The 27,690-nt window shown below is 46.6% G+C and overlaps 2 protein-coding genes across 5 annotated transcripts in view; one reads left to right on the plus strand and one right to left on the minus strand.

Annotated features, from left to right (window-relative positions):
* The window catches only part of LOC128688628 (procollagen-lysine,2-oxoglutarate 5-dioxygenase 2-like), a 123,125-nt gene extending 110,184 nt beyond the window's left edge, over nt 1-12,941 (minus strand). For all 4 annotated transcript variants that reach the window (XM_070084527.1, XM_070084522.1, XM_070084524.1 and 1 more), the window contains exon 1: nt 12,666-12,941. In XM_070084527.1, coding sequence (XP_069940628.1) covers nt 12,666-12,918 — 253 coding nt within the window. In that variant the 5' untranslated portion in view covers nt 12,919-12,941. The remainder of the gene's footprint in view (nt 1-12,665) is intronic.
* The window catches only part of LOC128688627 (guanine nucleotide-binding protein subunit beta-2-like), a 123,739-nt gene that overhangs the window by 20,806 nt on the left and 75,243 nt on the right, over nt 1-27,690 (plus strand). The window lies entirely within an intron of this gene.

Below are 27,690 nucleotides of genomic sequence, written 5' to 3' on the forward strand. Positions count from 1 at the left end.
GTACACTCATACTCTTGGCTTCTGTGTACACTCATACTCTTGGCTTCTGTGTGCACTCATACTCTTGGCTTCTGTGTACACTCATACTCTTGGTTTCTGTGTACACTCATACTCTTGGTTTCTGTGTACACTCATACTCTTGGCTTCTGTGTACACTCATACTCTTGGCTTCTGTGTACACTCATACTCTTGGCTTCTGTGTACACTCATACTCTTGGCTTCTGTGTGCACTCATACTCTTGGCTTCTGTGTACACTCATACTCTTGGCTTCTGTGTACACTCATACTCTTGGCTTCTGTGTACACTCATACTCTTGGCTTCTGTGTACACTCATACTCTGGGCTTCTGTGTACACTCATACTCTGGGCTTCTGTGTACACTCATACTCTTGGCTTCTGTGTACACTCATACTCTTGGCTTCTGTGTACACTCATACTCTTGGCTTCTGTGTACACTCATACTCTTGGTTTCTGTGTACACTCATACTCTTGGCTTCTGTGTACACTCATACTCTTGGCTTCTGTGTACACTCATACTCTTGGCTTCTGTGTACACTCATACTCTTGGCTTCTGTGTACACTCATACTCTTGGCTTCTGTGTACACTCATACTCTGGGCTTCTGTGTACACTCATACTCTTGGCTTCTGTGTACACTCATACTCTGGGCTTCTGTGTGCACTCATACTCTTGGCTTCTGTGTACACTCATACTCTTGGCTTCTGTGTACACTCATACTCTTGGCTTCTGTGTACACTCATACTCTTGGCTTCTGTGTACACTCATACTCTGGGCTTCTGTGTACACTCATACTCTTGGCTTCTGTGTACACTCATTCTCTTGGCTTCTGTGTACACTCATACTCTTGGTTTCTGTGTACACTCATACTCTTGGTTTCTGTGTACACTCATACTCTTGGCTTCTGTGTACACTCATACTCTTGGCTTCTGTGTACACTCATACTCTTGGCTTCTGTGTACACTCATACTCTTGGCTTCTGTGTACACTCATACTCTTGGCTTCTGTGTACACTCATACTCTGGGCTTCTGTGTACACTCATACTCTTGGCTTCTGTGTACACTCATACTCTGGGCTTCTGTGTGCACTCATACTCTTGGCTTCTGTGTACACTCATACTCTTGGCTTCTGTGTGCACTCATACTCTTGGCTTCTGTGTACACTCATACTCTGGGCTTCTGTGTGCACTCATACTCTTGGCTTCTGTGTACACTCATACTCTGGGCTTCTGTGTGCACTCATACTCTTGGCTTCTGTGTACACTCATACTCTGGGCTTCTGTGTACACTCATACTCTTGGCTTCTGTGTACACTCATACTCTGGGCTTCTGTGTACACTCATACTCTGGGCTTCTGTGTACACTCATACTCTTGGCTTCTGTGTACACTCATACTCTTGGCTTCTGTGTACACTCATACTCTTGGCTTCTGTGTACACTCATACTCTGGGCTTCTGTGTACACTCATACTCTGGGCTTCTGTGTACACTCATACTCTGGGCTTCTGTGTACACTCATACTCTGGGCTTCTGTGTACACTCATACTCTGGGCTTCTGTGTACACTCATACTCTGGGCTTCTGTGTACACTCATACTCTTGGCTTCTGTGTACACTCATACTCTTGGCTTCTGTGTACACTCATACTCTTGGCTTCTGTGTACACTCATACTCTGGGCTTCTGTGTACACTCATACTCTGGGCTTCTGTGTACACTCATACTCTGGGCTTCTGTGTACACTCATACTCTGGGCTTCTGTGTACACTCATACTCTGGGCTTCTGTGTACACTCATACTCTGGGCTTCTGTGTACACTCATACTCTGGGCTTCTGTGTACACTCATACTCTGGGCTTCTGTGTACACTCATACTCTGGGCTTCTGTGTACACTCATACTCTGGGCTTCTGTGTACACTCATACTCTGGGCTTCTGTGTACACTCATACTCTGGGCTTCTGTGTACACTCATACTCTGGGCTTCTGTGTACACTCATACTCTGGGCTTCTGTGTACACTCATACTCTGGGCTTCTGTGTACACTCATACTCTGGGCTTCTGTGTACACTCATACTCTGGGCTTCTGTGTACACTCATACTCTTGGCTTCTGTGTACACTCATACTCACCTCCTAACATCTCGTTTATTTTGTACTCATCCACTCATTTTCTGTCTCATTTATTATCAAAATATAGCACTTGTCTAACCTCCCTCCCTCTATCTTTTCTTTATATTCTGTCCATTACCCTCATCCCACATTATCTCCCATCTCCCGGGCCCTGCCCATCTGTAGTAGGCCTACTACTAGGCCATGTGAGACAGACAGGCCAGTCTCTAGGGATCTCTGACTAACGAGTTCATTAAAGAGTTCATTAAATATCCTTTTGGATACAAGGCCTGCATGTGCCCAACCCACTCTTAATTAAAACTGTAAGAACGGCTTGTTGTTTCTGACATGACTTGACACTTTGTTCCAACCATCTACAGTACCACTGTGAATGGCTGGAACAATGGTTTCCTATAGCATTTCTAAATCTAGATTTGTCCAGCAGCTTTAATCTGGGATTTCAAGATTTCGAGTTCTGTCTTGGACACACCAGCTGGGAGTGAACGAACTGGGATGCATCCTTTTATTGTCTTCCCTTTATATATTTCTCTGTCTCCTGACTCACGAAATCGTAGTGACACGATTGTAAACATATACCACGGGTGGGGATTGAACTCGCGGTTAGATAGTCGTAAAACTTCAGACCGACGGGGTAGCCAGCTGGCCCAGTGGCTATCTAACGACTATCTAACCGTAATTTCAAGCCCTGCCCGTGGCATGGTATGTCTGTCTCCTGCTTGTACACCTCATTTGTATGTCCCTCATCCTGGCCTTTCGTGAGCGCAATTTTTAAGCTCTAAATCCTAGAGGAAAATAATCCTGAAGTAGGGAATTAAATATTTTTTTCCTCTTGTATATTTTCCAGTGAATTTGTACCCATTCAGTATTCTGAAGACAACTAGTGTGTTACAGTCTGAGTCAAGTCTTGTCGACAGTATTCAGAGTGGCAGTGTAACTGTCTGACTTCCATTACTTATACTTCTACACAAATAACCCGCACATAAAAGAGAGAAGCCCACGACGACGTTTCGGTCCGACTTGGACCATTGACAAAGTCAGTGTGACTTTGTCAATGGTCCAAGTCAGACCGAAACGTCGTCGTAAGCTTCTCTCTTTTATGTGCGGGTTATTTGTGTATCGTTCCAGTCACGGTATTGTGCCTTTTTGTTACTTATACTTCTATATATGAATCCCTGATGGTACAACAAGATCACAGTAAACAGGTGGTATCAAAATATGCAAAACAACCACTGTGAAAAAAATAGTGAACTTAAATAGTGAAGTTACGTGATTTCTCACATTTCTTACACTTGATGTTCACTAATTTTCACAGTGGTTGTTTGCATGTGAATCATGAAGTTTATTATCTTTGATAAATTAGACACATGTGCAACTCTTGGGTGTCTTTATTGAGGAAACGTTTCGCCACACAGTGGCTTCATCAGTTCATATAAAGGAGAATGGTGAAGAACAGGAGGAGTTTGAGGTAATCAGTCCCTCAGCCTTGAGTCGATGTAATCAGTCCATCAGTCTTGAAAAGAATGCAGCATATGTGCGAAGAAGTGGCTTATATACTGTAGGCAGGAGAGGTGCAGCAGTCGTAGGTGGTGTCACATTTGACAAATGTGGAAATAGGTCGTGCCCATGGTCGTGCCCAAGGTCGTGCCCAAGGGTTAGGCAAGTGAGGAATTCTCTGTATTAAGATCCCAAGATGTTGCTGTGTCTGACAGTTGTACTTCAGCCACAAACTTGTAAAGTCAGTCATATTAGATCAAGAGGAAAGGGCCAGGAGCTGAGAATCGAACTCCCCTCAAGCACAAACAAGTACACATACACAAAAGAAGCAGATGAGACTTACACTAAAAGTGTCAGAACATCGAAGATAATTGAATAAAAAAAAAAGAGAATAGCTATAATGGATGAAGAATTAAGACAAAACAAAGACAATTAGTGAGCACCTTCCTCCACTCCATTACTTCCACCCACCCCACTCCACCCCACTCGTCTTTAGCCATCCCCTCAGTCATCTCACCCCTCTCCCCGCTCCTCACTTCCCCTCTCCCCCTCTCAGCTTCATGCAGGGGGAGTGGTACTCACCAGACACTTCCCTGTTATTTACTCCTGTGGTCATGCAATTAGCACTATAGCTGTACTGTGTGTGTGTGTATACTCACCTATATGTGGTTGCAGGGGACGAGTCACAGCTCCTGGTCCCGCCTCTTCGCTGGTCGTTATTAGGTCAACTCTCTCCCAGCTCCATGAGCCTTATCGTACCTCTTCTTAAAGCTATGTATAGATCCTGCCTCTGCTAGCGTGCGTGTGTGTGTGTGTTAGTTTAATATGTTTATTATGCACCCCATACCCATCCTGTGGGCGGTAGTCAAAAGATTACAGAGGTACATAATTGGTCCAGGGACTGGGCCTCAAAGTTTTGATAGCTGAGCAAGTTACAGAGGTAATGAACTCACAATTTACAAAGGTAATGAACTCACAATTTACAAAGGTAATGAACTCCAGGTAGGTCTAGTCACAATCATGACAAGTTACAAAGGTATTTACAGATTACAGAGGTACACAATGGGTCCAGGGACCGGGCTCCAAAGTTTTGATGGCTGAACTAGGTACAAGGTAATGAACTCACAAGTTACAAAGGTAATGAACTCACAAGTTACAAAGGTAATGAATACTGTAAGAATGGTTACTTACGTTTATACATGGCTGCAATCATGAACAAATTTTAGAGTAATGAGCATTCACACTTCCACACCCGGTCACAACTGTAGTGAGTTATTGGTGCAAATGTTGATTGCTGAGTCTCTCTCTCTCTCTCTCACACACACACACACACACATACAAATTCATACACACACACACATAAACACACACACACACACACACACATACACAAACTCATACACACACACGCACACACACTCATACACACACACACACTCATACACACACACACACTCATACTCACACACACACACACACACACACACACACACACACACACACACACACACACACACACACACACACACACACACTCACACACTCATACACATACACAAACACACACACACACACACACACACACACACACACACACACACACACACACACACACACACACACACACACACACATGCACATATGTGGTAATGCTTTATTTACAGCTAGCAAAGTCAGGGTATTTCTCCAGAATGGTCTGTAATATACCACTGTGGATAAAATACTTAGCCATTTCTTGAACACTTCTGAGTGAGTTGTTTCTAAATTCATTAATTTTATCGCACTCCAGTACATAATGACGCAAGGTGTGACAATAATCCATCTGGCAAAGTTTACATTTCGTTTGGTCTACATCTGGTGGTGGTGATTTAACCTGCCAAAGATACTTGTAACCCAGCCGGAGCCGGGCGGTAGTGACATCCAAGAGTCTGCTTATTTTGTTGGATGCACCATAGACATGTGGCTCCTCCTGCATGATAGAATGATGATAGATGGACTCACTGGTGTCAATCTCCCTGAGCCTTAAGTCCATAAAATTCAGCTGAAGTTCTTTTCGTATTATTGTTCTCAAACTACTACCTGACAAGCCAAGATTGTAATCTACTCCCTCTTTGAAAGCATACAGCTTAGCCAATTTATCAGTTCTATCATGCATCTGAAGACCAATGTGAGATGGAATCCACAGCATGTGCACTCTGACTCCACTGTCCACAATCCTACCATACCTGTGTCTGGCTTCTGACACAAGCATGCCACAATTTATGCTTAATGAGTTGAGAGCATTTATGGATGACAGAGAATCAGTTACAATTAAACTGTCAATCTTTGATACATAGATGCATTTCAGTGCAAGGAGTATGGCAAACAGTTCTGTCTGAAGGATAGAGGCCCAATTATTGATGCGTGCTCCAATTTCTTTAAGAGAGCCATCACTCTGTACGACAACAGCAGCACTACCAGCTGCACCAGTGGATTGGTGAACAGAACCATCAACGTAAATAATTTGCGAGAGTGTGTGCTGTGTGACTAAGTTATCAATACAGCTTAAGGCCTCATGTTTGGCTTCAAGGCGAAGTTTTGGTTGTGATTTAAGAAGTAGTTTGGGGGGAAGTGGAGGAATGGTAGTTTGGAATGGGGTAATATTCCATGGAGCGGAGAAGTGCCGCTGTTGCCTTACTTGACATAGATCATGTATCTGATTCATGCGGAGGTCGGTTCCAGTCTTTTCGATCCATCTGGAGGAGTGTTCACCAGTGCTGAGGAAAGTTTGGAGGGCTTCTGTGCAGGGGTTTGAATGAGCTTGCCTGAGCATATTAACCCCAATTAGGATATTTCTTTCAGTAACACGATCTCTGATGCTTGGAATATCAAGTTCTTTTTGCATATTTAAAATTTTGGCAGTACGAGGACTTCCCTGTTTGTGTCTGGGAAGGAGCCTCGGTTCCCAGCACAGCTTCTTCGATAGCAGCGAGCGGTGTGTACATGTGCACCTACGACCTGTATGTGGTATCTAGTAGTGTACGCATGTGCACCTTTGTGTTGCAGCTAGCAGTGTACACATGTACACACATGTGTATGAAATAGAAGTGTAAATGTGTGTAGGAGCTAGCAGTGTACACATGTGCACCTGGTGTAGGAGCTAGCAGTGTACACATGTGCACCTGGTGTAGCAGCTAGCAGTGTACACATGTGCACCTGGTGTAGGAGCTAGCAGTGTACACATGTGCACCTATGTAGGAGCTAGCAGTGTACACATGTGCACCTGTGTAGGAGCTAGCAGTGTACACATGTGCACCTGGTGTAGGAGGTAGCAGTGTACACATGTGCACCTGGTGTAGGAGCTAGCAGTGTACACATGTGCACCTGGTGTAGGAGCTAGCAGTGTGCACATGTGCACCTGGTGTAGGAGCTAGCAGTGTACACATGTGCACCTGGTGTAGGAGCTAGCAGTGTACACATGTGCACCTGGTGTAGGAGCTAGCAGTGTACACATGTGCACCTGGTGTAGGAGCTAGCAGTGTACACATGTGCACCTGGTGTAGCAGCTAGCAGTGTACACATGTGCACCTGGTGTAGGAGCTAGCAGTGTACACATGTGCACCTGGTGTAGGAGCTAGCAGTGTACACATGTGCACCTGGTGTAGGAGCTAGCAGTGTACACATGTGCACCTGGTGTAGGAGCTAGCAGTGTACACATGTGCACCTGGTGTAGGAGCTAGCAGTGTACACATGTGCACCTGGTGTAGGAGCTAGCAGTGTACACATGTGCACCTGGTGTAGGAGCTAGCAGTGTACACATGTGCACCTGGTGTAGGAGCTAGCAGTGTACACATGTGCACCTGGTGTAGGAGCTAGCAGTGTACACATGTGCACCTGGTGTAGCAGCTAGCAGTGTACACATGTGCACCTGGTGTAGGAGCTAGCAGTGTACACATGTGCACCTGATGTAGGAGCTAGCAGTGTACACATGTGAACCTGGTGTAGGAGCTAGCAGTGTACACATGTACACCTGGTGTAGGAGCTAGCAGTGTACACATGTGCACCTGATGTAGGAGCTAGCAGTGTACACATGTGCACCTGGTGAAGGAGCTAGCAGTGTACACATGTGCACCTGGTGTATGAGCTAGCAGTGTACACATGTGCACCTGGTGTAGGAGCTAGCAGTGTACACATGTGCACCTGGTGTAGGAGCTAGCAGTGTACACATGCGCACCTGGTGTAGCAGCTAGCAGTGTACACATGTGCACCTGGTGTAGGAGCTAGCAGTGTACACATGTGCACCTGGTGTAGCAGCTAGCAGTGTACACATGTGCACCTGGTGTAGCAGCTAGCAGTGTACACATGTGCACCTGGTGTAGGAGCTAGCAGTGTACACATGTGCACCTTGTGTAGCAGCTAGCAGTGTACACATGTGCACCTGGTGTAGGAGCTAGCAGTGTACACATGTGCACCTGATGTAGGAGCTAGCAGTGTACACATGTGAACCTGGTGTAGGAGCTAGCAGTGTACACATGTGCACCTGGTGTAGGAGCTAGCAGTGTACACATGTGCACCTGATGTAGGAGCTAGCAGTGTACATATGTGCACCTGGTATAGGAGCTAGCAGTGCAAACATGTGCACCTGGTTTAGAAGCTAACAGTGTACACATGTGCACCTGGTGTAGGAGCTAGCAGTGTACACATGTGCATCTGGTGTAGGAGCTAGCAGTGTACACATGTGCACCTGGTGTAGGAGCTAGCAGTGTACACATGTGCACCTGGTATAGGAGCTAGCAGTGTACACATGTGCACCTGGTGTAGCAGCTAGCAGTGTACACATGTGCACCTGGTGTAGGAGCTAGCAGTGTACACATGTGCACCTGGTGTAGGAGCTAGCAGTGTACACATGTGCACCTGGTGTAGGAGCTAGCAGTGTACACATGTGCACCTGGTGTAGGAGCTAGCAGTGTACACATGTGCACCTGGTGTATGAGCTAGCAGTGTACACATGTGCACCTGGTGTAGGAGCTAGCAGTGTACACATGTGCACCTGGTGTAGGAGCTAGCAGTGTACACATGTGCACCTGGTGTAGGAGCTAGCAGTGTACACATGTGCACCTGGTGTAGGAGCTAGCAGTGTACATATGTGCACCTGGTGTAGGAGCTAGCAGTGTACACATGTGCACCTGGTGTAGGAGCTAGCAGTGTACACATGTGCACCTGGTGTAGCAGCTAGCAGTGTACACATGTGCACCTGGTGTAGGAGCTAGCAGTGTACACATGTGCACCTGGTGTAGCAGCTAGCAATGTACACATGTGCACCTGGTGTAGCAGCTAGCAGTGTACACATGTGCACCTGGTGTAGCAGCTAGCAGTGTACACATGTGCACCTGGTGTAGGAGCTAGCAGTGTACACATGTGCACCTGGTGTAGCAGCTAGCAGTGTACACATGTGCACCTTGTGTAGCAGCTAGCAGTGTACATATGTGCACCTGGTGTAGCAGCTAGCTGTGTACACATGTGCACCTGGTGTAGCAGCTAGCAGTGTACACATGTGCACCTGGTGTAGCAGCTAGCAGTGTACACATGTGCACCTGGTGTAGCAGCTAGCAGTGTACACATGTGCTCCTAGTGTAGGAGCTAGCAGTGTACACATGTGCACCTGGTGTAGGAGCTAGCAGTGTACACATGTGCACCTGGTGTAGGAGCTAGCGGTGTACACATGTGCACCTGGTGTAGGAGCTAGCAGTGTACACATGTGCACCTGGTGTAGGAGCTAGCAGTGTACACATGTGCACCTGGTGTAGGAGCTAGCAGTGTACACATGTGCACCTGGTGTAGGAGCTAGCAGTGTGCACATGTGCACCTGGTGTAGGAGCTAGCAGTGTACACATGTGCACCTGATGTATCAGCTAGCGGTGTACACATGTGCACCTGGTGTAGCAGCTAGCAGTGTACACATGTGCACCTGGTGGAGCAGCTAGCAGTGTACACATGTGCACCTGGTGTAGGAGCTAGCGGTGTACACATGTGCACCTGGTGTAGCAGCTAGCAGTGTACACATGTGCACCTGGTGTAGGAGCTAGCAGTGTACACATGTGCACCTGGTGTAGCAGCTAGCAGTGTACACATGTGCACCTGGTGTAGCAGCTAGCAGTATACACATGTGCACCTGGTGTAGGAGCTAGCAGTGTACACATGTGCACCTGGTGTAGGAGCTAGCAGTGTACACATGTGCACCTGGTGTAGCAGCTAGCAGTGTACACATGTGCACCTGGTGTAGCAGCTAGCAGTGTACACATGTGCACCTGGTGTAGCAGCTAGCAGTGTACACATGTGCACCTGGTGTAGCAGCTAGCAGTGTACACATGTGCACCTGGTGTAGGAGCTAGCAGTGTACACATGTGCACCTGGTGTAGCAGCTAGCAGTGTACACATGTGCACCTGGTGTAGCAGCTAGCAGTATACACATGTGCACCTGGTGTAGGAGCTAGCAGTGTACACATGTGCACCTGGTGTAGGAGCTAGCAGTGTACACATGTGCACCTGTGTATATATTCACCACAACATACACATAACTCTGTTCATCATTAATTTGCACGAGTGGACAATGTTCATCGTGTTCAGGACAATTTACTATGATGATCCGGACCCAAGACAATCCTCCAGCATCAACACACTTCCGGAAGAGTGATTTGATGCTCTTCAGAGTCTTCTCATCCAAGGACCTGGAGCTGCCTTTCTCTTTCTTCCATTCGCAGAGAAATTCTTATCGTCAGACCATTTTGTGAATGTTGCTAATGTTAGCACTCCACATCCCTCTCCCCAGCCCAGATCCCTCTCCCCACTCCACATCCCTCTCCCCAGCCCAGATCCCTCTCCCCACTCCACATCCCTCTCCCCAGCCCAGGTCCCTCTCCCCATTCCACATCCCTCTCCCCAGCCCAGATCCCTCTCCCCACTCCACATCCCTCTCCCCAGCCCAGGTCCCTCTCCCCACTCCACATCCCTCTCCCCAGCCCAGATCCCTCTCCCCACTCCACATCCCTCTCCCCAGCCCAGGTCCCTCTCCCCACTCCACATCCCTCTCCCCAGCCCAGATCCCTCTCCCCACTCCACATCCCTCTCCCCAGCCCAGGTCCCTCTCCCCACTCCACATCCCTCTCCCCAGCCCAGATCCCTCTCCCCACTCCACATCCCTCTCCCCAGCCCAGATCCCTCTCCCCACTCCACATCCCTCTCCCCAGCCCAGATCCCTCTTCCCACTCCAGGTTCCTCTCCCCACTCCACATCCCTCTCCCCAGCCCAGATCCCTCTCCCCACTCCACATCCCTCTCCCCAGCCCAGTTCCCTCTCCCCACTCCAGGTTCCACTCCCCACTCCAGAACCCTCTCCCCATTCCATATCCCTCTCCCCACTGCAGGTTCCTCTCCCCACTCCAGATCCCTCTCCCCACTCCAGATCCCTCTCCCCTCTCCAGATCCCTCTCCCCACTCCATGTCCCTCTCCCCACTGCAGGTTCCTCTCCCCACTCCAGATCCCTCTCCCCACTCCAGATCCCTCTCCCCACTCCAGAACCCTCTCCCCACTCCATGTCCCTCTCCGCACTGCAGGTTCCTCTCCCCACTCCAGATCCCTCTCCCCACTCCAGATCCCTCTCCCCACTCAAGATCCCTCTCCCCACTCCATGTCCCTCTCCCGACTCCAGATCCCTCTCCCCACTCAAGATCCCTCTCCCCACTCCATTTCCCTCTCCCCACTCAAGATCCCTCTCCCCACTCAAGATCCCTCTCCCCACTCCATTTCCCTCTCTCCACTCAAGATCCCTCTCCCCACTCAAGATCCCTCTCCCCACTCAAGATCCCTCTCCCCACTCAAGATCCCTCTCCCCACTCAAGATCCCTCTTCCCACTCCAGATCCCTCTCCCCACTCAAGATCCCTCTCCCCAGCCCAGAGTGTTATGTATCACTTTTGTTCGGTGAGGTTAACAACAGACGTCACTGCAGCTTTTGTTACCAAGTAATTGTTAAGGGGAAGTAAGAGATGTCGTAGCCACCGAGGTAAAGCTTGTTCTCTTACACCACATTGTTCTTGTTATTGTTCTACTCGTGTTTGTTCTTGTGTTTGTTGCTCTTGTTATTGTTCATTTTATTGTTATTTTTTTCTGATTGCTGTTAAGTTTATTCTTGATATTGTCGTTGTTCGTTTTCTTCTCTGATATTAGTAACAGTGGTGGTAGCAGTGGTAGTAGTAGTAGTAGTAGTAGTAGTAGTAGTAGTAGTGGTAGTGGTAGTAGTAGTGGTAGTAGCAGTAGTAGTAGTAGTAGTAGTAGTAGTAGTAGTGGTAGTAGTAGTAGTAGTAGTAATAGCAGTGGTGGTAGTAGTAGTAGTAGTAGTATCAGCAGTAGTACTAGTAGTGGTAGTAGCAGTAGTAGTAGCAGTAGTAGTAGCAGTGGTAGTAGCAGTGGTAGTAGTAGTAGTAGTAGTAGTAGTAGTAGTAGTATCAGCAGTAGTAGTAGTAACAGCAGCAACAGTAGTGCTAATAGTAGTAGTATTTGTTGTTGTTGTTAAAGTGTGTGTACCTGTAGGGTACCTGGAGCCGATACCGTGAGTTGCTGACTCCGCATTCAGGTCCCGGACTAAGCTTCCAGGTTGCTGGATTGATCGAGCTGGATGTTAACGCCAGCTGCACGCAGTGCAACGTAAGCAACCACAGCCAGGCTGATCAGAAACCAGCCTGAAGAACTGCTTAACCTGTCCCTGACAATGACACTGAAAATCTTCATTGCTTTTATTTCTCCATGTTCATTTTAATCGCTCAAGGCTTCCACTGATAGTGGCTACAGTTACAACGATAATAAAAATAACTCTCTCTCTCTCTCTCTCTCTCTCTCTCTCTCTCTCTCTCTCTCTCTCTCACTGTTTCAAAATTAGGAAGGATAGTATACAGGAGACCAGGGTGGAAGCAGCTACAGAGGGTTGGGTTAGGGTCTGAGCGTGGACTCCCGCAAACACAAATCAGTGAGTAGGAAAACACACACACACACTTACTGTTTGCTGTTTTGTTCATGCGTAGCCGTGTTTGTGGGGCGAGGCGTCGACAGTACATGAGTCCGTCCTCCCCTTTGGGAGAGCCCTCCACACAGTCGACAGCCGTGTCCGTGTCCAGAACCTCAGCCACACCCGTGTCCAGCCCTAAAGCCAGCAGGCTCTCTTGTACCTCGTAGCTCACGTCCATTGTGGCGTCCAGAGTCGCTGAGATTAAGACCACGACGCACGTCCACACTGCTACCGTCGCTGTCATCGTCGTTCCAGCTGTCGTCTCGGTGTTTGCTACTCTAGAGTGTGCTGCAGGTGTTTGTATTCTGGTCTGCTGGTGTATGTCTTTCTTTTATTCGAGACTCTGGACAGCTCGAGACGGTGTCCGTCCACTAGTCTGAGTGCAACTCTAACTCTCACAGTGCAGGCAAGTCAGAGCATGATGCTCAGTACTTAAAAATGCCACAAGTAGCAACTTAGGTCCTGAAATCTGATCGTGAGTCGAGTACGTGAAATTGATAATATATCAGAACTAATTGTTCAGTTCCGCTGGACACAAGAAGCTGGACCTTCTTGGACCTTTGAAACTAAGTTTCTTTGAATGCAAGGCCGAGAACCTCACATGAGGACCTGCTTAAGACCTGGTCCTGTCACTGGAGTGGGAACTCTCATTCCCTGCTCGAGGATCAACTCGAGGGCGGCCTTGAAGGTGAGCCTCGAAGTCAGCGGTGGTGACGAGAGCCAGAGCCACACTGAGCTCCGAGGGCCAGTCCGGCGCTCCTTGTTAGTGGGTCGCGCACCGGGGGAGAGTATTACCTGGAGTTTACCTGGAGAGAGTTTCGGGGGTCAACGCCCCCGCGGCCCGGTCTGTGACCAGGCCTCCTGGTGGATCAGCGCCTGATCAACCAGGCTGTTGCTGCTGGCTGCACGCAAACCAACGTACGAGCCACAGCCCGGCTGATCAGGAACTGACTTTAGTTGCTTGTCCAGTGCCAGCTTGAAGACTGCCAGGGGTCTGTTGGTAATCCCCCTTATGTGTGCTGGGAGGCAGTTGAACAGTCTCGGGCCCCTGACACTTATTGTATGGTCTCTTAACGTGCTAGTGACACCCCTGCTTTTCATTGGGGGGATGGTGCATCGTCTGCCAAGTCTTTTGCTTTCGTAGTGAGTGATTTTCGTGTGCAAGTTTGGTACTAGTCCCTCTAGGATTTTCCAGGTGTATATAATCATGTATCTCTCCCTCCTGCGTTCCAGGGAATACAGGTTTAGAAACCTCAAGCGCTCCCAGTAATTGAGGTGTTTTATCTCCGTTATGCGCGCCGTGAAAGTTCTCTGTACATTTTCTAGGTCGGCAATTTCACCTGCCTTGAAAGGTGCTGTTAGAGTGCAGCAATATTCCAGCCTAGATAGAACAAGTGACCTGAAGAGTGTCATCATGGGCTTGGCCTCCCTAGTTTTGAAGGTTCTCATTATCCATCCTGTCATTTTTCTAGCAGATGCGATTGATACAATGTTATGGTCCTTGAAGGTGAGATCCTCCGACATAATCACTCCTAGGTCTTTGACGTTGGTGTTTCGCTCTATTTTGTGGCCAGAATTTGTTTTGTACTCTGATGAAGATTTAATTTCCTCATGTTTACCATATCTGAGTAATTGAAATTTCTCATCGTTGAACTTCATATTGTTTTCTGCAGCCCACTGAAAGATTTGGTTGATGTCCGCCTGGAGCCTTTCAGTGTCTGCAATGGAAGACACTGTCATGCAGATTCGGGTGTCATCTGCAAAGGAAGACACGGTGCTGTGGCTGACATCCTTGTCTATGTCGGATATGAGGATGAGGAACAAGATGGGAGCTAGTACTGTGCCTTGTGGGACAGAGCTTTTCACCGTAGCTGCCTCGGACTTTACTCTGTTGACGACTACTCTCTGTGTTCTGTTAGTGAGGAAATTATAGATCCATCGACCGACTTTTCCTGTTATTCCTTTAGCGCGCATTTTGTGCGCTATTACGCCATGGTCACACTTGTCGAAGGCTTTTGCAAAGTCTGTATATATTACATCTGCATTCTTTTTGTCTTCTAGTGCATTTAGGACCTTGTCGTAGTGATCCAGTAGTTGAGACAGACAGGAGCGACCTGTTCTAAACCCATGTTGCCCTGGGTTGTGTAACTGATGGGTTTCTAGATGGGTGGTGATCTTGCTTCTTAGGACCCTTTCAAAGATTTTTATGATATGGGATGTTAGTGCTATTGGTCTGTAGTTCTTTGCTGTTGCTTTACTGCCCCCTTTGTGGAGTGGGGCTATGTCTGTTGTTTTTAGTAACTGAGGGACGACCCCCGTGTCCATGCTCCCTCTCCATAGGATGGAAAAGGCTCGTGATAGGGGCTTCTTGCAGTTCTTGATGAACACAGAGTTCCATGAGTCTGGCCCTGGGGCAGAGTGCATGGGCATGTCATTTATCGCCTGTTCGAAGTCATTTGGCGTCAGGATAACATCGGATAGGCTTGTGTTAGTCAAATTTTGTGGCTCTCTCATAAAAAATTCATTTTGGTCTTCGACTCTCAGTCTGGTTAGCGGCTTGCTAAAAACTGAGTCATATTGGGACTTGAGTAGCTCACTCATTTCCTTGCTGTCATCTGTGTAGGACCCATCTTGTTTAAGTAGGGGCCCAATACTGGACGTTGTTCTCGATTTTGATTTGGCATAGGAGAAGAAATACTTTGGGTTTCTTTCGATTTCATTTATGGCTTTTAGTTCTTCCCGCGATTCCTGACTCCTAAAGGATTCTTTTAGCTTAAGTTCGATGCTTGCTATTTCTCTGACCAGTGTCTCCCTGCGCATTTCAGATATATTGACCTCTTTTAGCCGCTCTGTTATTCTTTTCCGTCGCCTGTAAAGGGAGCGCCTGTCTCTTTCTATTTTACATCTACTCCTCCTTTTTCTTAGAGGAATAAGCCTTGTGCATACATCGAGTGCCACCGAGTTAATCTGTTCTAGGCATAAGTTTGGGTCTGTGTTGCTTAGTATATCTTCCCAGCTTATATCGGTTAGGACTTGGTTTACTTGGTCCCACTTTATGTTTTTGTTATTGAAGTTGAATTTGGTGAATGCTCCCTCGTGACTAGTCTCATTTTGTCGGTCTGGGGCTCCATGCATACATGTCTGAACCTCAATTATGTTGTGATCTGAGTATATTGTTTTTGATATGGTGACATTTCTTATCAGATCATCATTGTTAGTGAAGATGAGGTCTAGTGTATTCTCCAGTCTTGTAGGCTCTATTATTTGCTGGTTTAAATTGAATTTTGTGCAGAGATTTAAAAGCTCGTGTGAGTGTGAGTTTTCATCAGAGCTGCCTCCTGGTGTTATTACTGCAACAATATTATTTGCTATATTCCTCCATTTTAGGTGCCTTAAGTTGAAATCCCCCAGGAGCAAGATGTTGGGTGCAGGAGCTGGAAGATTTTCCAGACAGTGGTCAATTTTTAACAGCTGTTCCTGGAATTGCTGGGATGTTGCATCCGGAGGCTTGTAGACTACCACAATGACTAGGTTTTGGTTCTCGACCTTTACTGCTAAAACTTCCACTACGTCATTTGAGGCATTAAGCAGTTCTGTGCAAACAAGTGACTCTGCAATGTACAGGCCAACCCCCCCCTTTTGCCTGTTCACTCTGTCACATCTGTATAGGTTGTAACCTGGGATCCATACTTCGTTGTCCAAGTGATCCTTTATGTGGGTGGGGAAGGGTTCCAGGAGTTGGTTTAAGGGAGGTTTCCGGGGCTTGGTTTGGGGAGGATGGAGGGGCTTAAGAAAGTCTGTAAAAAAAAAAATCACTGAAATCAATATCAGAATTAATTTTCACGCCCATGAATTATCACAAAAACATAAAGGAAAGTCAACTAATGAATTAAATATATGAGTTAAACGTGACTAAAGAAAAGTGACTGAGGTGAGTGGATCAGCAGCAGCATGAGTGCTGATTGTCTGGGAATCACTTAATTATGGTTGCACGGGTCGAGTCTCAGTTCCTGGCCCAGCGTCTCTCCTGGCCGTTTCTGGTTTCATTATCTCCTGGCTGCGTTAGCCCTATCATACCTCTTCCCAAAACTATGTATGGATTCTGCCTCCACCACTTCGCTGTCTATGTCAGCATAGTTGCTGATCCCACTATGATATGCTATACAACACATATAAGGGGATCAGCAACTATGCTGACAAACCGGGGAGAGCCATCCACTCCAATGAGTTTGTTCATTCCTCCAGTAAGAATGAACCAATCCCTTGTGTTCTGGTGATTCGATTCCTGCTCCAGGAAGATCTTATTCTGACTGTGTAGCCACCAGCACCCATTAGTGACTCTGTAATGAGCCAAGAATTACTGTATCGAACAGTCGAGTTGAGTACTCCTAACAGAAGAGTTAGTAATTCCACAGTCACTAGTGAATGTAGCTGTATCTTTTGTAGATACTCGTTCAGATCTCCCTCAGTCAAGGCATGTGTTAGCCATTGCAGAGGAATTCGATCCTCCCAGAGATGATAACCATTCTGCATATGTAAACCTCACCCTCGCAGAATTGGGTTTAAATGTACATAGTCTGTATAACTAGATGTCCGAGATGAAGGAAATTGTCAACTGTGTGTTATTAACTGATTAGTTTTCAGAATTTTTTTTTTTTTCGTATTCACGTTCCCTCCGTATTCTGAGAATTTGACAGTAATGATCTGAGTGCACACCAGATGCCTTTGCTGTTAATTTCACCTTGTATTTATTCTTCCTCAGAATCCGTAGAGTGCATGAATACAGATCGATCGATCAATTCCATCCACATTGTACAATGATTTGTTCTTATAGTTTGTAATGCATTACGTTAAAACTCATTACGTTAAAAGTGATTACGTCAACACCCATTACGTAAAACTCATTTTGTTAACATCCATTATGATACCATCCATTAGTTCTAAGTTATATATGAATTTGTTATTGTATAGAATCAGCCCAGAACCACCTGCCTGTTCAGCCTATAGGATAGTAGTGTATGTCGAGACGACATACATAACATGGCCGAGCTGTCAGCATAGTTGCTGATCCCCTTATATGTGATGTATAGCATATCATAGTACCATCCATGTGTTTACATAGAAGATCCCTAGGCCGAGTGACTGTGTGACGTCACGGGATGCGCATGTGTACGTTCGTACCTCTGCCTCCTTCTCAGTCGGCACATAGACATCCAGGCTAGAACACGGCAAGGCTGGGCTCCATCTCCCATTACCACAGTCTGACAATATAGCATTATCATCCAACAAGTGTGTCTATCTTCAACCCTCGATATCTCCTTTTAAGAACCCCTACGACATCTAGGTCATTCCACTTCCTGACCACTCTAGTGCTAATCAAGTATTTCCTAACATCTCGATGGCTCATCTGTGTTTTTAACTTCCAGTTGTGACTTCGTGAACCTGAGACCCGCCTCATTATTCTGTACGTTGTAATTATGTCACCTCTGGTTCTGTCCTCTAGTGTCGTCAAGTTTAGCTCCTCTAGCCTCTCATAGTTCATACGTGTGTGTGTGTACTCACGTAATTGTGATTGCAGGGGTCGATTCACAGCTCCTGGCCCCGCAGGTGTGTGTTTGTGTGTGTGTGTGTGTGTGTGTGTGTGTGTGTGTGTGTGTGTGTGTGTGTGTGTGTGTGTGTGTATGTATCTATCTGGAGAGGGTTTCGTGGGTCAACGCCCCCGCGGCCCAGTCTGTGACCAGGCCTGATCAACCAGGCTGTTACTGCTGGCCGCACGTAAACTGACGAACAAACCACAGCTCGGCTGGTCAGGAAATGACTTTAGGTGCCTGTCCAGCACCTTCTTGAAGACAGCCAGAGGTCTAACGGTAATCCCCCTTATGTATACTGGGAGGCAATTAAACAGTCTTGGACCCCTGACACTTATTGTGTTGTCTCATAGCGTACTCGTGGCGCCCCTGCTTCTAACTGGAGGGACGCTGCTCTGCCTGCCCAGTCTTTTGCTGTCATAGGGAGTGATTTTCATGTGCAAATTTGGTACTATCCCTCTACGATTTTCCAAGTGTATATATTATCATGCGTTCCAGGGAATACAAGTCAATGAGCTTCAACCGTTCCTAATAATCTAGGTATTTTATCGTGCTTATGTGTGCCATGAAGGTTCTCTGTACATTCTCCAGGTCAGCAATTTCACCTGCCTTGAAAAGGGCCGTTAGTGTACAGAAATATTCCAGCCTGGAAAGAACAAGGGATTTGAAGAGAGTCATCATGGGCTTGACATCTCTAATTTTGAAGGTTCTCATTATCCATCTTATCATTTTTCTAGCAGATGTGGTAGATACATTGTTGTGATCTTCGAAAATGAGATCTTCTGACATTATCACTCCCAGGTCCTTCACATTAGTTTTTCTCTTTATTGTGTGGTTGGAATTTGTTTTATACTCCGATATAGTTTTAATTTACTCAAGTTTTTCATATCGGAGTAATTAAAATTTCTCTTCATTGAATTTCATACTGTTTTCTGCAGGCTATTGAAAGATTTGGTTGATGTTCGCTTGAAGTCTTGCAGTGTCTTCGATGGTGGACACCGTCATGTGTGTGTGTGTGTGTGTGTGTGTGTGTGTGTGTGTGTGTGTGTGTGTGTGTGTGTGTATGTGTATGTGTGTGTGTGTGTGTGTGTGTATGTGTGTGTGTATGTGTATGTGTGTGTGTGTAATACCTACCGACCACTCTAATGTTAAAGAAATTTGTTGTTACAGGGGTAGAATCTCAGCTCCTGGCCCTGTCTTTAACCTTGCCGCTTGTAGAATTTACTCGTGGGTCCTACCATACCAGTTCATAAAGCTATGTATGGAATCTGCCTCCACGATCTCTTTGTCGAGGACCTGGCAACCGTGAGGCTAGTGAAACACCTTCCTACCACTGTAATGTGTACCTAATTACTTCCTGGTGACCGTGTGTGTACCTACTTACTTCATGGTGACGTGTGTCTATCTACTTTTCGATAGGTCATTTTCCAGCTCCTGGGTTTCATCTCTTTACCTGTATGTTACTGGTGTAGTTGTGCTGCAACTCTTGGACTCTATCATGCTGAAAATGAGGAACATGTGATTAAAATTGTCCAGGTTAGTTTGTCCACCATTGCGCAGTTTACATCGTTAATCTTCTGGAAGTTCAGTTTACATCGTTAATCTTCTGGAAGTTCAGTTTACATCGTTAATCTTCTGGAAGTTCAGTTTACATCGTTAATCTTCTGGAAGTTCAGTTTACATCGTTAATCTTCTGGAAGATCAGTTTACATCGTTAATCTTCTGGAAGTTCAGTTACATCGTTAATCTTCTGGAAGTTCAGTTTACATCGTTAATCTTCTGGAAGATCAGTTTACATCGTTAATCTTCTGGAAGATCAGTTTACATCGTTAATCTTCTGGAAGTTCAGTTTACATCGTTAATCTTCTGGAAGTTCAGTTTACATCGTTAATCTTCTGGAAGTTCAGTTTACATCGTTAATCTTCTGGAAGTTCAGTGTACATCGTTAATCTTCTGGAAGTTCAGTTTACATCGTTAATCTTCTGGAAGATCAGTTTACATCGTTAATCTTCTGGAAGTTCAGTTTACATCGTTAATCTTCTGGAAGTTCAGTTTACATCGTTAATCTTCTGGAAGTTCAGCCAAAGACGCACAGTTCATGAAGGAGTGTATGTGCTGCTAGCACCAACAGCCTAGTCATCAAAAATCAGCACACTGGACAGGAACTTTATGAGGACTTTCAAGTCTGTCCTGAACCTCTGGAGTCACCGCCCAGGGCTCAACACGCCTTGATATTGGTTCAGGAGAGACCGAAACGTCGTTAAGAGATTTCTCTCAAAGGTATTGGAATTTATTTTTTGTGGGAGGGGAGGAGGGTCGAAATCATTCCAGCCAATGTACTGTGATTTGGTGTTCGCCACCAACAGCCTAATTGATGGAAGTGTCAACCAGGAGGCCTGGTCTGTGACCTGGCGCGGACCCCCTGGGGTCAACCGCAGGTAAACACAGTCAAGGGTAAGAAGGTAACATATGTGAGTGTTACACCTGGATAAGATAAGATAAGATTTCGTTCGGATTTTTAACCCCGGGGGGTTAGCCACCCAGGATAACCCAAGAAAGTCAGTGCGTCATCGAGGACTGTCTAACTTACGGGAAACGCTAAGCCCATAGAGGGGTTGGGAAGGAATAGAGGTTGATTGGGGAGGGGGGAAGGGTATTTTCAATTCCTCGGATCAAAAGCCCTTCATTAGTATCAAGGTACACCCTACCCCCCCTCCCTCCTTCGAAGGGTTTAGTGTTGGAAGAAAGTGTTCAGTGAGCGTGAACAACAGTTTCTAATCCGCCTTTTGTTCCACAGTGTCTGACCCACGGACCTCATGGTCCGTGTCTGACTGCTGCCACACCTCAAGGTCAAGTGTCTATTATTAATATAATAACTATTATTATTATTATTATTACTATTTTTGTTGTTGTTGTTGTAGTTTTAATTATTATTATCATATAGTCTGGCAAGTGACGTAGTGGTGTCAGTAGTGTTACTGCGTACTTGTGTAGCAGGATCGACAGGCAAGCTTCTGTGAACTCCTCAACTCACATTAATTATACGCCTCCAGGCATCCAATGGGTGTATTTCTTATTCCAAAATCTCCTCTGAACCCCTCACGACAAATGGTGGCAGCGGTGGAATACACAGAAGCAGGAACCATACATAGTTTTAAGACGAGGTATGATAAAGCTCACGGAGAAGGGAGAGAGAGGACCTTGTAGCGATCAGTAAAGAGGCGGGGGCCAGGAGCTATGTATCGACCCTTGCAACTACAAATAAGTGAGTACATATACACGTGCGTACGTGCGTGCGCCTGATGTACACTTTTTCATATCCGTATTTTCTCACGGTAGCCAACATATTACTGAGTTTAATACTAATTGATTAAAAGAGGGTCATTAATAGCTGCATGTCACTTGTACACCACCAGTCACTACACTAGGGTCTTTAAGGCTGCATGTCACCTGTACACCACCAGTCACTACACTAGGGTCTTTAAGGCTGCATGTCACCTGTACACCACCAGTCACTACACTAGGGTCTTTAAGGCTGCATGTCACCTGTACACCACCAGTCACTACACGAGAGTCATTAAGGCTGCATGTCACCTGTACACCACCAGTCACTACACGAGAGTCATTAATAGCTGCATGTCACTTGTACACCACCAGTCACTACACTAGGGTCTTTAAGGCTGCATGTCACCTGTACACCACCAGTCACTACACTAGGGTCTTTAAGGCTGCATGTCACCTGTACACCACCAGTCACTACACGAGAGTCATTAACGCTGCATATCACCTGTACACCACCAGTCACTACACGAGAGTCATTAAGGCTGCATGTCACCTGTACACCACCAGTCACTACACGAGAGTCATTAAGGCTGCATGTCGCTTGCAGACCACCACTCACTACACGAGAGTCATTAAGGTTAACTGTCACCTGTGCACCACCAATTACTATAAGAGGGTCATTAGGCTGCAGGTTACCTGTACACCCCCAATCACTAAACGAGTCATTAAGGCTGCAGGTTACCTGTACACCACCAATCACTAAACGAGTCATTAAGGCTGCAGGTAAACTCTATACCAGTCACTACTCGAAAATCATTAAGACTTCATGTCACTCGTACATTACCAGTCACAACACGAGAGTCATTAAGGCTGCATGTCACCTGTACACCACCAGTCACTACACGAGAGTCATTAAGGCTGCATGTCACCTGTACACCACCAGTCACTACACGAGAGTCATTAAGGCTGCATGTCACTTGTACACCACCAGTCACAACACGATAGTCATTAAGGCTGCATGTCACTTGTACACCACCAGTCACAACACGAGAGTCATTAAGGCTGCATGTCACCTGTACACCACCAGTCACTACACGAGAGTCATTAAGGCTGCATGTCACTTGTACACCACCAGTCACAACACGATAGTCATTAAGGCTGCATGTCACTTGTACACCACCAGTCACAACACGAGAGTCATTAAGGCTGCATGTCACTTGTACACCACCAGTCACTACACGAGAGTCATTAAGGCTACATGTCACCTGTACACCACCAGTCACAACACGAGAGTCATTAAGGCTGCATGTCACTTGTACACCACCAGTCACAACACGAGAGTCATTAAGGCTGCATGTCACTTTTACACCACCAGTCACTACACGAGAGTCATTAAGGCTGCATGCCACTTGTACACCACCAGTCACTACACGAGAGTCATTAAGGCTGCATGTCACTTGTACACCATCAGTCACTACACGAGAGTCATTAAGGCTACATGTCACTTGTACACCACCAGTCACTACACGAGAGTCATTAAGGCTACATGTCACTTGTACACCACCAGTCACTACACGAGAGTCATTAAGGCTGCATGTCACTTGTACACCATCAGTCACTACACGAGAGTCATTAAGGCTGCATGTCACTTGTACACCACCAGTCACTACACGAGAGTCATTAAGGCTGCATGTCACTTGTACACCATCAGTCACTACACGAGAGTCATTAAGGCTGCATGCCACTTGTACACCACCAGTCACTACACGAGAGTCATTAAGGCTGCATGTCACTTGTACACCACCAGTCACAACACGAGAGTCATTAAGGCTGCATGTCACCTGTACACCACCAGTCACTACACGAGAGTCATTAAGGCTACATGTCACCTGTACACCACCAGTCACAACACGAGAGTCATTAAGGCTGCATGTCACTTATACACCACCAGTCATTACACGAGAGTCATTAAGGCTGCATGTCACTTGTACACCACCAGTCACTACACGAGAGTCATTAAGGCTGCATGCCACTTGTACACCACCAGTCACTAAACGAGAGTCATTAAGGCTACATGTCACCTGTACACCACCAGTCACAACACGAGTCATTAAGGCTGCATGTCACTTGTACACCACCAGTCATTACACGAGAGTCATTAAGGCTGCATGTCACTTGTACACCACCAGTCACTACACGAGAGTCATTAAGGCTGCATGCCACTTGTACACCACCAGTCATTACACGAGAGTCATTAAGGCTGCATGTCACTTGTACACCACCAGTCACAACACGAGAGTCATTAAGGCTGCATGCCACTTGTACACCACCAGTCACTACACGAGAGTCATTAAGGCTACATGTTACTTGTACACCACCAGTCACAACACGATAGTCATTAAGGCTGCATGTCACTTGTACACCACCAGTCACAACACGAGAGTCATTAAGGGTACATGTTACTTGTACACCACCAGTCACTACACGAGAGTCATTAAGGCTACATGTTACTTGTACACCACCAGTCACAACACGAGAGTCATTAAGGCTGCATGTCACTTGTACACCACCAGTCACAACACGACAGTCATTAAGGCTACATGTTACTTGTACACCACCAGTCACAACACGAGAGTCATTAAGGCTGCATGCCACTTGTACACCACCAGTCATTACACGAGAGTCATTAAGGCTGCATGCCACTTGTACACCACCAGTCACTACACGAGAGTCATTAAGGCTACATGTTACTTGTACACCACCAGTCACAACCCGAGAGTCATTAAGGCTGCATGTCACTTTTACACCACCAGTCACTACACGAGAGTCATTAAGGCTGCATGCCACTTGTACACCACCAGTCATTACACGAGAGTCATTAAGGCTGCATGCCACTTGTACACCACCAGTCACTACACGAGAGTCATTAAGGCTGCATGTCACTTGTACACCATCAGTCACTACACGAGAGTCATTAAGGCTACATGTCACTTGTACACCACCAGTCACTACACGAGAGTCATTAAGGCTGCATGCCACTTGTACACCACCAGTCACTACACGAGAGTCATTAAGGCTGCATGTCACTTGTACACCATCAGTCACTACACGAGAGTCATTAAGGCTGCATGTCACCTGTACACCACCAGTCACTACACGAGAGTCATTAAGGCTGCATGTCACTTGTACACCATCAGTCACTACACGAGAGTCATTAAGGCTGCATGCCACTTGTACACCACCAGTCACTACACGAGAGTCATTAAGGCTGCATGTCACTTGTACACCACCAGTCACAACACGAGAGTCATTAAGGCTGCATGTCACCTGTACACCACCAGTCACTACACGAGAGTCATTAAGGCTACATGTCACCTGTACACCACCAGTCACAACACGAGAGTCATTAAGGCTGCATGTCACTTGTACACCACCAGTCATTACACGAGAGTCATTAAGGCTGCATGTCACTTGTACACCACCAGTCACTACACGAGAGTCATTAAGGCTGCATGCCACTTGTACACCACCAGTCACTACACGAGAGTCATTAAGGCTACATGTCACCTGTACACCACCAGTCACAACACGAGTCATTAAGGCTGCATGTCACTTGTACACCACCAGTCATTACACGAGAGTCATTAAGGCTGCATGTCACTTGTACACCACCAGTCACTACACGAGAGTCATTAAGGCTGCATGCCACTTGTACACCACCAGTCATTACACGAGAGTCATTAAGGCTGCATGTCACTTGTACACCACCAGTCACAACACGAGAGTCATTAAGGCTGCATGCCACTTGTACACCACCAGTCACTACACGAGAGTCATTAAGGCTACATGTTACTTGTACACCACCAGTCACAACACGAGAGTCATTAAGGCTGCATGCCACTTGTACACCACCAGTCATTACACGAGAGTCATTAAGGCTGCATGCCACTTGTACACCACCAGTCACTACACGAGAGTCATTAAGGCTACATGTTACTTGTACACCACCAGTCACAACACGATAGTCATTAAGGCTGCATGTCACTTGTACACCACCAGTCACAACACGAGAGTCATTAAGGCTGCATGTTACTTGTACACCACCAGTCACTACACGAGAGTCATTAAGGCTACATGTTACTTGTACACCACCAGTCACAACACGAGAGTCATTAAGGCTGCATGCCACTTGTACACCACCAGTCATTACACGAGAGTCATTAAGGCTGCATGCCACTTGTACACCACCAGTCATTACACGAGAGTCATTAAGGCTGCATGCCACTTGTACACCACCAGTCACTACACGAGAGTCATTAAGGCTGCATGACACTTGTACACCATCAGTCACTACACGAGAGTCATTAAGGCTGCATGTCACTTGTACACCACCAGTCACTACACGAGAGTCATTAAGGCTGCATGCCACTTGTACACCACCAGTCACTACACGAGAGTCATTAAGGCTGCATGTCACTTGTACACCATCAGTCACTACACGAGAGTCATTAAGGCTGCATGTCACCTGTACACCACCAGTCACTACACGAGAGTCATTAAGGCTGCATGTCACTTGTACACCATCAGTCACTACACGAGAGTCATTAAGGCTGCATGCCACTTGTACACCACCAGTCACTACACGAGAGTCATTAAGGCTGCATGTCACTTGTACACCACCAGTCACAACACGAGAGTCATTAAGGCTGCATGTCACCTGTACACCACCAGTCACTACACGAGAGTCATTAAGGCTACATGTCACCTGTACACCACCAGTCACAACACGAGAGTCATTAAGGCTGCAGGTCACTTGTACACCACCAGTCATTACACGAGAGTCATTAAGGCTGCATGTCACTTGTACACCACCAGTCACTACACGAGAGTCATTAAGGCTGCATGCCACTTGTACACCACCAGTCACTACACGAGAGTCATTAAGGCTATATGTCACCTGTACACCACCAGTCACAACACGAGAGTCATTAAGGCTGCATGTCACTTGTACACCACCAGTCATTACACGAGAGTCATTAAGGCTGCATGTCACTTGTACACCACCAGTCACTACACGAGAGTCATTAAGGCTGCATGCCACTTGTACACCACCAGTCATTACACGAGAGTCATTAAGGCTGCATGTCACTTGTACACCACCAGTCACAACACGAGAGTCATTAAGGCTGCATGCCACTTGTACACCACCAGTCACTACACGAGAGTCATTAAGGCTACATGTTACTTGTACACCACCAGTCACAACACGATAGTCATTAAGGCTGCATGTCACTTGTACACCACCAGTCACAACACGAGAGTCATTAAGGCTGCATGTCACTTGTACACCACCAGTCACTACACGAGAGTCATTAAGGCTACATGTTACTTGTACACCACCAGTCACAACACGAGAGTCATTAAGGCTGCATGTCACTTGTACACCACCAGTCACAACACGAGAGTCATTAAGGCCTACATGTTACTTGTACACCACCAGTCACAACACGAGAGTCATTAAGGCTGCATGCCACTTGTACACCACCAGTCATTACACGAGAGTCATTAAGGCTGCATGCCACTTGTACACCACCAGTCACTACACGAGAGTCATTAAGGCTACATGTTACTTGTACACCACCAGTCACAACACGATAATCATTAAGGCTGCATGTCACTTGTACACCACCAGTCACAACACGAGAGTCATTAAGGCTGCATGTTACTTGTACACCACCAGTCACTACACGAGAGTCATTAAGGCTACATGTTACTTGTACACCACCAGTCACAACACGAGAGTCATTAAGGCTGCATGCCACTTGTACACCACCAGTCATTACACGAGAGTCATTAAGGCTGCATGCCACTTGTACACCACCAGTCACTACACGAGAGTCATTAAGGCTACATGTTACTTGTACACCACCAGTCACAACACGATAGTCATTAAGGCTGCATGTCACTTGTACACCACCAGTCACAACACGAGAGTCATTAAGGCTGCATGTTACTTGTACACCACCAGTCACTACACGAGAGTCATTAAGGCTACATGTTACTTGTACACCACCAGTCACAACACGAGAGTCATTAAGGCTGCATGCCACTTGTACACCACCAGTCATTACACGAGAGTCATTAAG

Source organism: Cherax quadricarinatus, chromosome 13 (genome assembly GCF_038502225.1).
Source record: "Cherax quadricarinatus isolate ZL_2023a chromosome 13, ASM3850222v1, whole genome shotgun sequence".
NCBI classification, from domain to species: Eukaryota; Metazoa; Arthropoda; class Malacostraca; order Decapoda; family Parastacidae; genus Cherax; species Cherax quadricarinatus.